Consider the following 14,578-nt stretch of genomic DNA (forward strand, 5'->3'; position numbering starts at 1 on the left):
CCATCACCAATTAAAGATATTTACTTTTCTAAGTTCGTGAACAGAGAACAAACGACATGAATTTTCAGTGAAATAAAGATTGTATAACCATGACAATAACAGGACTGAAAATGGGCCGGATGACCCAAGCATAATAGGCACTAAGAGAATTTCCAATAGCCTGCTGTAACAATGAAATGTAAACAGAGAAATCCAGGGTAGAGCTGCAACCACGTAGAGTCTACAGGTAAAGAATCAGAAGAAACCGAGCAGGCCAGAGGTGACTAGCAGAAAATCCAGCAAGGGCAAGATAATTAATGTCCAGATCTCAAACTACTACTTTCTTTAATGCAATTTGTAATGCTGACTTTGGACAGAACTTCACGAAATGTCCCATAAAGAGAATGCGCAAGATCATCAAATAAAACGAGTATGTCTCAGAATGTCCTCAAACAAGGCTCGCATGCTCCCAGGCTTCCTTTCCACTACTAAGGCAGGTAACAGTGACACCACCATCTGGGTTGATGCAGACAGAATTCTTGGTCTTTCTGCAGAGGATGCTTTGGGTTCACATAGTAGGTTGAGCTCACGCACGTTTCTGCAATTGAAAAAAGAAAAAAACACATTCAGGTTTATCGACCACTATTGAATACACCAGAAATCTCCTGTGCACTGGTATTTCAGATGTACAGTCATTAATTCCTCAAGAAACTTAAACTCTAACACCTTTCTTAGACACACACCAAGACATCCCCTTCTAATGCCGAACTAAAAAAGAAAGCCTCAACAAGAGGATAGTCATTCACAGCTTGTGCCGCAGTTGTATGTAACTCCCACTGTTGACATGCAGGCTGGCATGTAGAAATATGCAGAAAACACCTGTGGATGAGGAGAGGGTTTTATGGTAACTTGAATGAATATATTAATGACACCACCCCGCGCAGATGTAGTTAGAAGCTCAGCCCTGGTTTGTCTGGCTCAAATGCCCTCCAGGGAACATTCCTAGCCCTGACATTCCATGACCTCATTGTGTAACATCATAAGCAGGATACCCCACCTGCCACCCCATAAAACCTATATAACATCATAGATTGCCACACCATCAAACTACTGTCTCCGCTAACAAGGTTAAAGGGAAATTGGAGGTTGGTAGCAGCCAATCCTAGTTCAGGGCATCCAGGTCATCATCTTGCCCGTGTAAAGGCCAGGATTTTCTTCCATGTAGATTGTAAGTTTTTCTTAAAAGTGCATTATGGATATTGGCAGCACACAGTTGTGCACTTAAAAAAATGAGGGGTGGGGTTCCTTCTCACACAGTTTGTTGCCTCAAGATGATGGATTGCCACAGAAAGCCATTGTTGACTAAGACATGTATTGATGCTCTATCCCCACCCCATACACACATCACAGCTGCTCCCCAATTCATCATGTGGTGTGGTTGTGCGACCTCACCATGTACTACACTAACCAACCTTTAGGAACAGAATGTTTCGTCTGTAAAACCCTCAGTTCATCCCTGGGCAGCTGTGGCACCGAGCAGCGAGGCTTATACATAGGAACACGTATTAAGCATTTAAACAGAAACAAAACAATTGAAGAAATCAACACGAAACTCAAGAAATCCAACACGAAGATGGAAGACCCCACAGGTTGAGAGGAGAGGAGGCACCTTGACCATAGCTTTTATGGAATTTAAAGACACCTATTATCTGCAACAGTATATGGATGCAATTGAGCCTACGACTGCCAGATCTCTTTACATTAAGTTGCGTATTGGGCCGCTGCCGCTTTGAAGGTTTACAGCACAGTGGCAACAGCCCCATGCCAAACCAGATTCCAGCTGTCCTTGCTGTTCTGAGGTTAAGGAAACTGTAGATCATGTCCTGAATCTTTGACTGCATTATTGTGTGTATAGGAGGACAAAATTACTTTGCCATCGTGCTGCAATCTGGGCATCAGGGACTATAAAATTGCTTCCAGGATATTAAAGGCAGACACTGCTCAGTCAATTTTATTTGCTGTTTCTCGCTTTCTCACACATATGTAGAGATATAGACAGAATAGGGTCACCCTGTTGCTGCTTGCCTAGGGCCCGGAAGGTGTGTGCTTTTATGCTGTATCTTGCAATTGGCTGCGATTTTATGAATTAATTGTTGCTTATGAATACTGACTTTCAGCGCAATTTACAAGCACTAAAAATATTGGCTATGAGTTTTTAAATCTATTTTTATCTTATGTTTTAATTATAATGGTGTCTCCCTCATCTCCTGCTAGATCGTATTCTAATGTGCCCTCTCAACCCTCTTTATATGTTATGATTTTAAGGATTTTAATGATCTAATGATTTTATTGTTGTAATGTATTGTTACATTTGCTTTTATGCCAATAGCGGAAATAAAGTGCAAATTCAAATCCAACACCAATTTATAAAAATAGACTGTAGTTTTACAAGATTTTAGACACTAAAACGAAAATGAGTCACCAGAGCGTTCAAGGGATATGGAATTTACAAGCAATAATAAATCAATACAATTTAACTTGATTGCGAACAAGCCTTGGCAGAGTCAATGACTTGGACACTAGAAAAGTATAAAAAATAATGTATTAAGTGTTGATGTGGTCGGCTAGAAGTACTTGGGAAGACCAACTCCAACAGAGAGCAAGTCGGTGCATCAGCAAGGTACTCAAGAACAGTTACCTTCACAGAAGAAGCAGTTCTTCAGCAGTTCCAGGCACTTTATCCCTATTGTACGAGTTACTTACCTTCGGTAGCGATGTATATGGTAGAGACGATTCTAGCCGCAGATTCATTCCAGTAGAATATCCCCAGGCGTGAGACTGGATCCAGAAACTTTTTTGCCTAAGCATCCCTGTGCGCCGGCGGCAAGATGACATCACGCAACTCCGCCCAGGCCTCGTCCGCGCACCTGACGTCAGCGAGGTCACATAAGACCCGCCCGGCGCGCCTATGTCAGTTTTCTTCAGAGAACTTTTCCGCACCACAACGCGAAACCACCAGACAAAAAACTGTGGAAGCATGGGAACAGTGTGCAAATGGCAGAACATTTGGAAAGAAACGTGACTAACACCACCACCCACAGTATTGTCACACCGCAGAACCCAAGGCAGGGAAGGAAGAAAGAAGAAAGAACAAGCAGAACCCAGCGCAGTCACCCTGCCAGCACATAGACAGCCTCCCATCCCTGTGCCCCGGAGGCAAAGAACATGCGTAAAAGTCATGGCACACGTAGGAAACCTACCACCCCCATTCTGAGCAAGGAATGGGACCAGTCCCGAGACAGACCGGGACAACAAATCTCCAAGCCACCCCAAACATAGAGGGAAACAACCCACGAGGGACAAAGGCAAGACATGGCCAGATGACCCTTAACCAGGGGAAGCAATGGAAGGAAGGGAGGGGAAGGAGGACATGGATAGAAAGCATTCCCCCCTAAAACTAGAGTAGCCAGGGCAGCAGGGCACCAAAACACTGGGACCCCATCCCCCAAGAACCAAAGGAGGAATGAACTGCCCTCAGACAGTCACCCGCCAAGAACAAAGAAGGCACTCACAGGAGATACAGCCCCCCTCTCGGGAGGGGAGTACCGTAGACCAACCTAAGGGTCCTTGCAGAAAAGGGGAGGAAGGGCGGGTCGTGAAGGAATCTGCGGCTAGAATCGTCTCTACCAGATACATCGCTACCGAAGGTAAGTAACTCGTACATCTGATAGAGACTACTAGCCACAGATTCCTTCACGTAGAATAGATACCCTAGCAATACCCCCTGGGATGGAGGACTTCGAAAGGACCCCACCAGCCGATACAAAACAGAGGACCCCACAGGGAACCAGATCTGTGGACCAGGTAAAACCTCGTCCCTGCCAGGCAAGGGGAACCCCCCCCCAAGCAGACCCCCACCGGCCCCAAAAGGATGTAGGAAGTCGAAGAAGGCTGAAGAGGAACCAAGGGTAAGGCCAGAGAGGCTGAGCACCCCACTGCCGCACAAGGCAACACAGCTTCCGCCCAATGCCAAGACAGGAGGGAGGAAGAAGTAGAAGAAGAAGCCTAGAAGACCCAAGGAAGCGAGGGAAAGAAGGCAAACCAACTCCAGGCGGAGACAACCTGCCAGCCAGAACAGCGCTGGCAGACAAAGCCGCCAGAAGGAAGAAGAAGAAGCGCCCGAGGCCCCAGAAAGGCCAAGGTGGCGTCACCTGGCAAGGGAGAACATAGGATCATCCCAGACCTCAGGGCAGGAGCAGGGAGAGGAGGAGATGCCCGGGCACACCACACGAGTGGCCGTGCACACGACCTCCAGGCGCAAAGCAACCCACACAACGCCATGGAGAACAGGCACCCGAAGGCGACCAGAACCCTCCAGCAGAGCGCAAGCCATATGACCGCTACCCAGGGTACGATAAATCCCAAATATAGGAACCCTCCTTGGAAAAACTTTCGTAGCAGAGGAAAAACAAAAGAGCCAAGGGGAAAAGCACCCCGCGACAGGCTTGACAAGCAGTCCAAGCAAGCAGAAGGCCTAATCTAAGGGCCAAGTCTGCGCAACAATTGTAACACACATAATCAACAAAAGGGCCGCCTGGCAGCCAACAACGCCAAAGTCCCAAGGAAGGACGCAAATGGCCAGAAAACACACACACCACAGCCAGAACCATTGGCCTAAAAAGGGCCAGAATCAACCCAACTCAGGAGTCACTGAGGAGGGGACGGAGGAGGAGGAGTGTAAGGCGGCGGAGGAGGAGGAGGAGGAGGGCAGAGCCCTGCCAAGAGCCTCTGGATGGCGGAGTCGGCCGGGGCATGGAACAACAGGCTACCATCAAACGGAAGGTCGATGAGACGCTCCCGAATATTCTCAGGGAATACTCCATCCCGAAGCCAAGCATTGCGACGGAGAGCCACCGAGGAAGCCATGGCCAGTCCCAGCACCTCTGATATGTCCAGAGCAGGAACAGAGAATAAATGCCGCGAGCTCCCGGCCGTCCAATGCATGATGCCATAAGTCCACCTGGCCACCCTCCTGGGACGCTGCGGATTCCAGAGACTCAGCCGAGTCCCACAAACCGAAGGAGGAGGCCTGAGCCAGTACACACAAGGTATTCAGGGCCCGCAGGGCTGCGCTGGCCAAGGCGAACAAGTTGCTCCCCCAAGAGTCCAGCCAGCAGGCTTCTCGTGATGGCGGAGTCAACAGCGGCAGCAGGGAGGGAAAAGCAGTCCGCAAAAGAGGACTGGAGGCAGACTGGGTGGAGGGAAAGGCAGACTGGGTGGAGGGAAAGGCAGACTGGGTGGTGGGAAAGGCACGCCGGGTCACGCGGGGCTGGGAGGTGCCGGTGCAGAAGATGTTGAGGCACGGGGTCCCCTGAGGCAGGACGCCTCCAAGCCCCTGTCAAGGAAGAAAGGAGGGAACCTTCAAAGGGAAGTAAGATTTTCCCCCCCACCAGAGCCCTGGTGGAGGACCTCCAACAGATGGTCTGCCGGGAAGTGAGCCACCGGGTCACTCATATGCAGAATGCCCACAGCCGTAGACACTGTATGAGAGAAGGCCGCACCCGCCTCCGGAGGGCCCCGCAGTTGGGAAAGCAGCTACTCTGTGGGTGACGACTGCAAACTAAGGCGGCCGTCCCAGAGGCCAAGCGGGATGGTCAAGGGCCAGACCTAAAAGTCAGAAGGAGCCGAAGAATGAGGGACCTGCTTCTCTTCCGACGTACACCTCTGCCTCAGGAAGGGCGGAGAGCCACCCTTCGACGCTGGTGAAAAAGACACCACAGAGAGACCGGTCTCCAGGGAGGACGACACCAAAATACAGCCCGCCTACGGAGAAGGAGGAGCGTCCGAAGACGAATCCGCTGAGCTGTAGGGTCCGCAGCCTGAGGCAGGTTGTGGGCACCATCCGGCGTCGCCAGACAAGGTTCCTCCAAGTCACCCCGCATCAGAGACCAGAGCGGAGCTGGAGTCGAACCGGCCCCGGGGCAGCGCCGACCCGACCCCCATCGAGGTAGCCACCTGCGCGGGGGAACGTGAATGGCATGGGGAGTGGCTCGAAGCCCTCGCCAGCCGCGGCCCAGAATGAGGCGTAGATCGCTCGGCAACCCATGAGTCAGTGCCAGGGAAGATTCAATCTCCGGCTTGCCTTCCGTCGAGGCAGCCCTCTGTGGGAAGGGACGAGAGGGGCCCGGCGAGGGGTCCGCACCCGATCACGACCCGCAGCGGGACGAGGAGGGTGCACCGACCCCTGTGGCTCCGCATGGTCCAGCTGCTGCTGGCACCGTAGCGGCGTCACCTCGGCCTTAGACAGGACCACCTTGACAAAGGACCGAGAGGGTCTCGGGGATGCGACCCGAGCCCCGGCGACCTCCCACGACACCACAGGGACTCATGCATTAGTTTGCGGCGAGGCAGAGACGCCGAGGCCTGAAGGAGGTGCCCCAGAGGAGCCACACCCCAACAGCACCACATCCTCCAAGCCTGGTTCTGAACCACTCTGCACCGGGGCTGGAGCCACCGGTGGCGCCGCGGAGGGCCCTGCGCCAGGTGAGGGGTCCGCCGATGCCCCAGGAGGGTAAGTAGGGGGAGACGCCAGCGAGGCCTGCAAATCCGCAGCGTACATCTCCATTTGGACTCTCGACGCCCCAACACTGGGAAACGGTGGATAGGACAACATGCGGGTCCGCACCACCCGCGGAGAGTCCACGCCCCCAGCAGGCCGGAAACCGGCCCCCGGGGACAAACTGAGACACTTACCCACCGGGGAGCGACACTCACGTGACATCGGAGAAGGGCGAAGACGACGACCACGGCCGTACCTGAAGCCGTCTGCCGAAGTAGATGAGGGGAGGACGTCGACCTGTAGAGACGTGCCGAGAGACGTTTCATGTGGCGATCCCGCCGCGACTTCGGCTTCAACTGTTGACAGGCCTCACAGTCAGTGGCTCCGTGATCCTTCCCCAAACTCCACATACAAATGAGGTGCGGGTCCGTCGCCGACATAAGACTCCCACAAGAAGTAGAAGTTTTGAAGCCCGAAGACATTCGCACACTGTTCAACCAAAATAAATGTAGAAAAAAGGGCCGGAAACAGGCTCGTAGCAAAGACCGGATCCGCCTTGCACGCGGAAAAGGAAAAAACTGACGTAGGCGCGCCGGGCGGGTCTTATGTGACCTTGCTGACGTCACGTGCGCGGACGACGCCTGGGCGGAGTCGCGTGATGTTGTCCCGTCCAAGGCGCGCAGTGATGCTGTGGCAAAAAAGTTTCCGGATCCAGTCTCACCCCTGGGGATTTTCTACGTGAAGTACTCTGCGGCTAGTAGTCTCTATCAAATGCAATAGATATCTTTTAAGTGGTCCTGATGTAAAGGATGAAGGATGCAGAACATGCTCCAAGGATGCTGTGGATGTGACGCGGTCGACAGGGTTGTTCCTGTAGGGATCCCTCTGCCCACGAACATGGGGTGGTGGTCCTGGCTCCAGGATCAACATCCACGAAGCCCTCTCCGATCTGACCGAAGTCCAGTTGCCCATTGTTGCGGTCACAGGCCGATCCTTCCTGCATCAATAACCCACCTTCTGAGGGTCCCAGCAACTCTCAGACAGCACTCCCGGGTTCAGCGTACTTGGGTGCAACTGTGTACATCTGGTCTTGGTCCTCAGTGCTGCACGGCTGTGGCAATGACTTAAAGACTTTGGGCTACTAACTTGCCCCAGCAGGCTTCTCCAGCTGTTGTGTCCCGGTGCTGCGAACAGGAGACCAGTCAGCTGGCCCTAGGAGTTCTCTTGGCTTGACTGGACTCTGGAGACGACTTCTCCTTGAGTAGGACACAGCAGGCACAATCCCTCTCTTCGCCAGGTGCAGCAGGTGCAGTCCTCGTCGGTGCAGCCTCTCTTTCATGGTCCCACGGTGCAGCAGGGCTGTTCTTCTTCTAAGTCGGTCGAGAACTAAGGTATGGTGCCTCTTGTGCCCCATTTATGCTCATAAAGTGCCCTCAGGGTAGGATGCCGTTGGTAGCCAATGGCCTACCAGGTTCTCTCCCACCTGGTGACCACTTCCTGTAGAGTGTAGCACCCGGCTATCCCAGAATGCACAATTCTGCCCAAGAAGGCAAGACCCCTCCCCTGGTGTACAGACCTCCCCAGCCCTCCCCCGGGGTGTGTCTACCTCAGGGGCCAACGCCCCTGGGTAAATCTTTTTCTCAACAGGTCTGACCTCTCTGCCTCCTATGCCAGCCTGTCTACCTCAACAATGATTTTAAACAAAAACAATTGGTTCTGTTGGGGTTTAAATTCTCATTCTCGTTTGATAACTTTATTTCGGTCAGAAGACCATAAAAAGTGCAGATAAAATACATACAAAGCACAGTAGGTAAAACAATAAATATGGACAGCTAGCATTGAAGATAAAAGATTAATTAAACAAATAGTTATCAGTTGACAGTCTAGATAAAATAGTTTTAAAAAGAAAAAGGATTAATCCAGATACATTTATAATGACTTTAAACAAAGCCTGTCCTTCGGCGCCACATACCGTGTAAAAAAACAGGAAACAGCAAAGACAATAGGTGGCGAGGTGTTGTACATTAAGACTCTACACGCCTGCATACATTGCCTAAAGCCCAAATTTCTGCATAGCGGGATTAGCCAGCATTTTCTTATTGTAACATACGCTGGGCAAAAAAACATGACATGGGCAACATCTTCTCGAATATAATTACATGCTGGGCAAGATCCGTTATCTGTTTTAGCCCATTTTGAAGTAAATGCCCTTATTGGTAGGCAACCATGCCTCAATTGAGTATATAATTTCCTTGCAAGAGGGGGTTGAACTACATCTAGGAATTCCTCCTGTCGAGGTTCAGGTTTTACTAGGAGGAACTCCACAGACAGCCTACCCTGGGTTGTTGATCGGTGTAATGCAAGTACGTTTTTCTCCCTCACCAGGGTTAGCAGCTGTGCCCTAGGTATACTCGGACAGCTCAGCTCTGGGGTCTCCCATAGTTGGGGTAGTCCTATATATCTGGTAAGGGCCTTGATATGAGACAGCCAAGGAATGATTTTGTCTTTTATATGCCCCCAGACCTCCGCAAATTCAGCTCTATAGGATACAAGTTCCGGTGCTGACCGGAACCTCCACCAATAGAGCAATGGCCAGGCAGCTACCAATTCTTCTATGGACTCAAGTCCCAAATCCAACCTCAAAGGGGTAAGCAGTGTACTTTGTGGAAAGCCCACCAAATTCCTCATAAAGGACTGCTCGACTCTCAAGAGACTATATGTATTCTTATGTCCCCAGAGTTCAGCGCCTTACATGGCTGCTATCCTGACCTGGAGTCCATAGATTTCAAGGACAGGAGCTACCGGTTTAAATACTGAAGTTCTGTGGAGCTTACTAATACCCCCTACTGTTTGCGATAATCTGAGGGCAGATTTAACAATTTGGTGGCCCCAACCAAAATCTTCAGTCAAAGTAATGCCAAGATAGACAAAGGTCTTAACCCGTTCCAGTGGAATACTGTTCAAGACAGGGTTTGGGCGGGTCTGCCTCGGGGGATTGAAGATCATAAACTTAGTTTTATCCAAGTTAATCTCCAATCCCCGCGAGGCACAGAATGTTACAAACCCATCCAGAACGCGCTGGATGCCCGATGATGTTTTAGATAACAACAGGGTGTCATCCGCAAACATCAGAGCGGGCACCCGGCCAGTGGCCAACCAGGGAGCGTCATTGTCTTTTACACCATTTAAGGCGTCCACAAGGCCGTTGATGAAAAGACTAAACAGCGTGGGAGCCAAGACGCACCCCTGTCGCACACCCCTAGATACAGGAAAGCGAGCTGAAAGATCCCCATGTCTCCCACACCTCACCTGAGCATAATTGCCGACATGCAATCTAGTTAAGATGTTCAATAGATAAGGTGGGAGACCCAGATCTGCCAGTACTTTCCACAGCTTTTCCCTGGGGACTAGATCGAAAGCGGCTCGCAGGTCCCCAAAAACAAGGTAGAGGCTGCCACCCTCCACTCTTGCTGTTTTCCAGAATAGGATCTGGAGCCGAAAAATTTGATCCAGGGTTGAGATGCCTGATCTAAATCCGGCCTGGAGAGTAGTCAATATTTGGTATTCCTCCATCCATACCTGGACCCTGTCCAATATGATTCTGCCCATCAATTTTTGTGTTGTATCTATAAGGCTAATAGGACTATAGTTTTGTAAATGGGGACGATCTCAGCTCCCAACCAGGTGTCCGGTAAATCGAACCCCCTGAGGACCGCATTGAACAGGATAACCAGGTAGGGTGCCCATACTTTAGGTTGGGAGCGGAACAAGTCCCCAGGCAATTTATCAAGACCAGGAACTTTGTTGGGGGTCAGCCTTGCTATGGCAGATTCTACCTCCTTCAGGGTGATGATCTCTGGCATTACAGGGAGGTGGGTCTCTGGGACTTCCAGAAAATTCACCCGCAACCCCACGCCCGAGTCCCCCACCAGTCGATACTCGTGGTGGGGGTCTGGGATGGCGGTAGGGCCATAGCTCCTTCCAGGGGGAAAGTCGCCGCCCCAGTCATTCTATATTCATGGGCAGGTTTGGAGCCTAGGGAGTGGGCATCGCCACACGCCATACTTGTATACAATGCTCCAAAGTGCGCCTCCCACACTAAGGGTGCAATATTCGTAAGAGCGGCCTCTCCTCCCCTCTTACACCTGAGCTAACGATGGCCCAAAATGACTTGGGATCCTTAGACAGGAGCGCTAGTCTCAAGTCCTCCCACCTCGTTTCCTCCCAGTCCCTCTTCCCTCTAGTAATTGCCTTTTTATAAACCTGCCTAGATAGCCTTATTCCTGCACTATCTCTAGACTTGATTGCCGAAAGAAGATCCCTTTTTGCTTTCCTGCAGGTAACATCATACCAGGGATGAGACTTGGCCCCACGTCGTTTATTTCCACTTACTGGGCAGAACACATCTCCCAGTGCGAGAGACAACTGCCTATGGATTTCTACGGCTTGGCCACTGGGGCCCGAACCGCCCATCTCGATAATCCGAGGTAGAGCGATCTCGTATATTTCTGCAAGCCTTCTCGGGGAGTCCTGAAAGTGGGGCCATTTTACCCTGCGCCTATTGTTGGCTACCATGAGGGGCAAGAACTCAGTATTGGATTTGGCATCAGGGTTTGTCAACCCAAAACTCCCTGGCTTAAGTGATAAAACAAGGGCATTATGGTCGCTATCTTGCCTCGGTAGGACGCTTAAGTCCATCGAATTGTCCCAGTGTTTTGCTTCCATCATTATATAATCAATGATGGAAGTTTGCTCAGCCCTATTAAATGTGGCTGACCCCGGTCGGTCAGGCTCCAGCCTCCCATTGCACGCCTGCAGAGACGTTCCAAGAGAGAAAGATTTAATTTGCAGGACCAACGGGGTCCATGCCCTAACAGGGGGGGATCTTAGGGTCAGGGATATGCCAAAACGAGTCTTCGTCGTCATCCTCGCCTAGCTCATGGCTGGCCAGAGGCTCGAATTGACAATTGAAATCGCCACCAAGGAATATAGCTTTTGAGGGGTCAAGTGCCTGGATAAAGAGGTCCAATACTTTAAATGTATTTGATTCCTGCCCATTCCTTACTGGCCTTGAATAGATATTTATTGTGGCTAGTTGGGGCATATTTTGGGGTGTCAGTAGCACACATTGGACGTCTAGGGAATTAGTTGGCAGATGGGCTGCCTGTACGCCCAAATGCGTGCCTATCCAGATCGATAAACCACCCGATGGGCGACCTCTAACCCTAGTAGTTGCCAGGATATCAAAAGTTGCATATCCAGGGCTAGCACTCTCCTCCAATGCCCAAGTTTCCTGCATCAGGCAGATATCATGTGATGCTCATCAAAGGAGAGGGATGAGGAATGCTTGTCCCATTCAGTTCCCCAAGGACAATATTGTGATAATCAAGGAGAAAAGGACACTTGTATCTACAGAAACCATTGTCGTGCAAAAATATCAATGGCCCCTAGCGATATTCCACTGAGATATATATCATGGTGCACTATTGTTTGTAATTTGCCGACAGTCTCGACGCTAGTCTGTTTTTCAATCTGCAGACTACGTCTATTTCCACTGAGTAGCGTCATAAGGCGTCGTCTTGTCCGCGCTCGGCGCTTCCAGGGGCAGAGCCAGCACAGACATCTTCTGAAGTACACGTGGGTAAGTGCTTTGCCTCCGAGCATATTAGTTGCTCTGGAGGCTTACCATATAACTGAAAAAGTCGTGTCTGTTATTTACAGCTTAGACCACGACTAGCGGCCCTTAGCACCCTGAAGAGGAACAATTCTCCAGGCAAACAGGTATAATACCGCTAAGTACCCGATAACAACAATTCTGATGCGCTTTTGATGCAATTTTGATGCGCTTGGGGTTAGAATGATTTCTTTACTGATACTACTGTTACAATGTGCGTACTCCTAAAACCACTAGACACATAAGTTTGAGGTTCATTCTTACTGCAAACATAAAGTTTTTGGAATCTCGCCATTTATGACAGTTTGGCAGCGCCAGTTGCGCCAGTAACCATGGGCTCCTGGGTGTCAAAAATATATAACAACATAATACATAATAACAACAATGTAGCCGGAGCTATTTTTCTACTGAGACCTATGCCCTTTTTTTCCCTCACCATTTCTATCTTCTTCACCACTCAACAAGAGTTTGAGTGCACTTAGCATTGTGCACCTTTAAAAATGGCACTTTTCAATGTGTATAGTGTTACAGAGACTGTGATAGTTGAACAGTCTAGTATGCCTAAGATTCACATGTGAATAGTATGATGTTGTGTTTTGTGTTTCCTAAAATACAGGATAATGAATCCGTGATTGCCAGTAAGCACTTGAATACTACACAAGTTGTGTAAGTAAAAACTTCTCTGTATGTGTCCTGACGAAAGCTCTACAGACCCCTCTGGGCCAACAGGAGCTGAAACATGTCGACTTTTAAAAAACATTATATATGATAATCTAGTCACACGATTATCGAATATACCCACTTGATTTTAGTCCACAGTATTCACCTTCTCTAATAAATTTTGTTCATGGTGACTATACTGTTCTTTTAGAAATCTCCCTCGTAGTTTGGCCATTGGACCTTTTCCTTTTTGATCTCTGGACACTTCTACACTCTCCAGAGGTGCCTCGGGTGAGGCAGGCATACTTTACCTTTGACCACCCAATGACTATGCCATGTCGCTAGATGAGGGGCGGAAAAACAAATATACCACATCGTCAAAATCTTCAGCGTCTATGAGGGTTGTCAAAGTGAACCAATGGTTTCTGTAGATACAAGTGTCCTTTTCTCCTTGATTATCACAAGATATCATGTGATGCCATAAAGGTACCCAACTCAGGGGTAAGTAGCTTATTTTTTAGCCCATCTACGTTCAACAATAGGATTTTTATACTTCCGTCAACTACCTCAACGTCGGGTTGTAACTGGATTATCCCTTCTCTCTTTTCCACACTAGGTACAACCTCCATACCAGTACAAACACCGAGCTGGTACACAATTTCCCCCGTTTCTCCCATTCCCTCCTCAAACAAGGGATTAGGTACAATTTCTTCACCGGGGGTAATTGTTATATCATTTCCTTCCGATACAAGTGCAAGGGTGGTTATTCCATTGGGAGTATTTAGTAGAGGATTCTCATTTGCAGGGCGTCAATCACACTCTTCTAAGCCTGATGGAGCATTAAACCTATTTACTGACAGGATGTTTTCTGATGCCAACCAATTTGTTAACCCCCCGTTTTGAATATTTTCACTATATGAGGGGTCAGATGGTGCATAGAAATAGAACAGAGGTAGAGGTACAATTGTTGGCAATACGTCCTTCCTTGGCCAGTCACAAATATATTCAACAGCCTTCCAGTCCCCAAAATTAATAACTATGGAGTCCCCCCTCACAGACTTTGGCTTTTTCCCCACCCAACTCACTATTCTTGCAAAGCGGATTTCTGCACATACATGCCTTGGCAGCGGACGATTTCTATTTAGCCAAAAAATGCACTTATTTTTGAGCTCTGCATACGATTCCCTTCTACCCTGAGCCAATGGGGGAACTCCCGCCAAGACCACCGCATAAGGACATAAGGTGATGATTCAGCGGGGAGCTCCAGAATTGGTAAGCTAGGCTCAGCGGGCACAGGGGAGGACCCCGGCATAGCTCAGTTCTGAACGGCTGGCCTACTAGGTTCAGCTTGATGGGCCCTATCCTTCTATTGCTCTTGGTCTGCTACTCTAAAATTAGCTGGTGTGAGGACCAGACCCTGCCGGCTTAATCAGAGCAGTAGTTACAATGGCATTTTCCCCCTGGTTAGCGTTAACATTCGCATTAGGAAGTGCATTTGGAATGACATCTAGTACCCGTTCCCTCACGCAACTTGTCGTCTTACATATTGGCTCATTGGCTCGATTTCCCACTCTTCCCTGTATTGAGGCGAGCGATAGCTCAAGGCCCACAAGTCTCGTGTCAATTGAATCCAGTCTGTCATAAATCGGGTGGCATACTCTTTTGATAGTACATTCAAGTTTTGCCCAAAAAGACGGACCCATATC

At 49.6% G+C, this 14,578-nt stretch overlaps 1 protein-coding gene across 2 annotated transcripts in view; it reads right to left on the reverse strand.

Annotated features, from left to right (window-relative positions):
- Positions 1-296: 296 nt before the first annotated feature.
- Positions 297-14,578, reverse strand: part of LOC144762250 (exportin-5-like) — a 1,106,737-nt gene continuing 1,092,455 nt past the window's right edge. For both annotated transcript variants that reach the window (XM_078647393.1, XM_078647392.1), the window contains exon 31: positions 297-577. In XM_078647393.1, coding sequence (XP_078503519.1) covers positions 566-577 — 12 coding nt within the window. In that variant the 3' untranslated portion in view covers positions 297-565. The remainder of the gene's footprint in view (positions 578-14,578) is intronic.

This window comes from Lissotriton helveticus, chromosome 6 (genome assembly GCF_964261635.1).
Source record: "Lissotriton helveticus chromosome 6, aLisHel1.1, whole genome shotgun sequence".
NCBI lineage: Eukaryota > Metazoa > Chordata > Amphibia > Caudata > Salamandridae > Lissotriton > Lissotriton helveticus.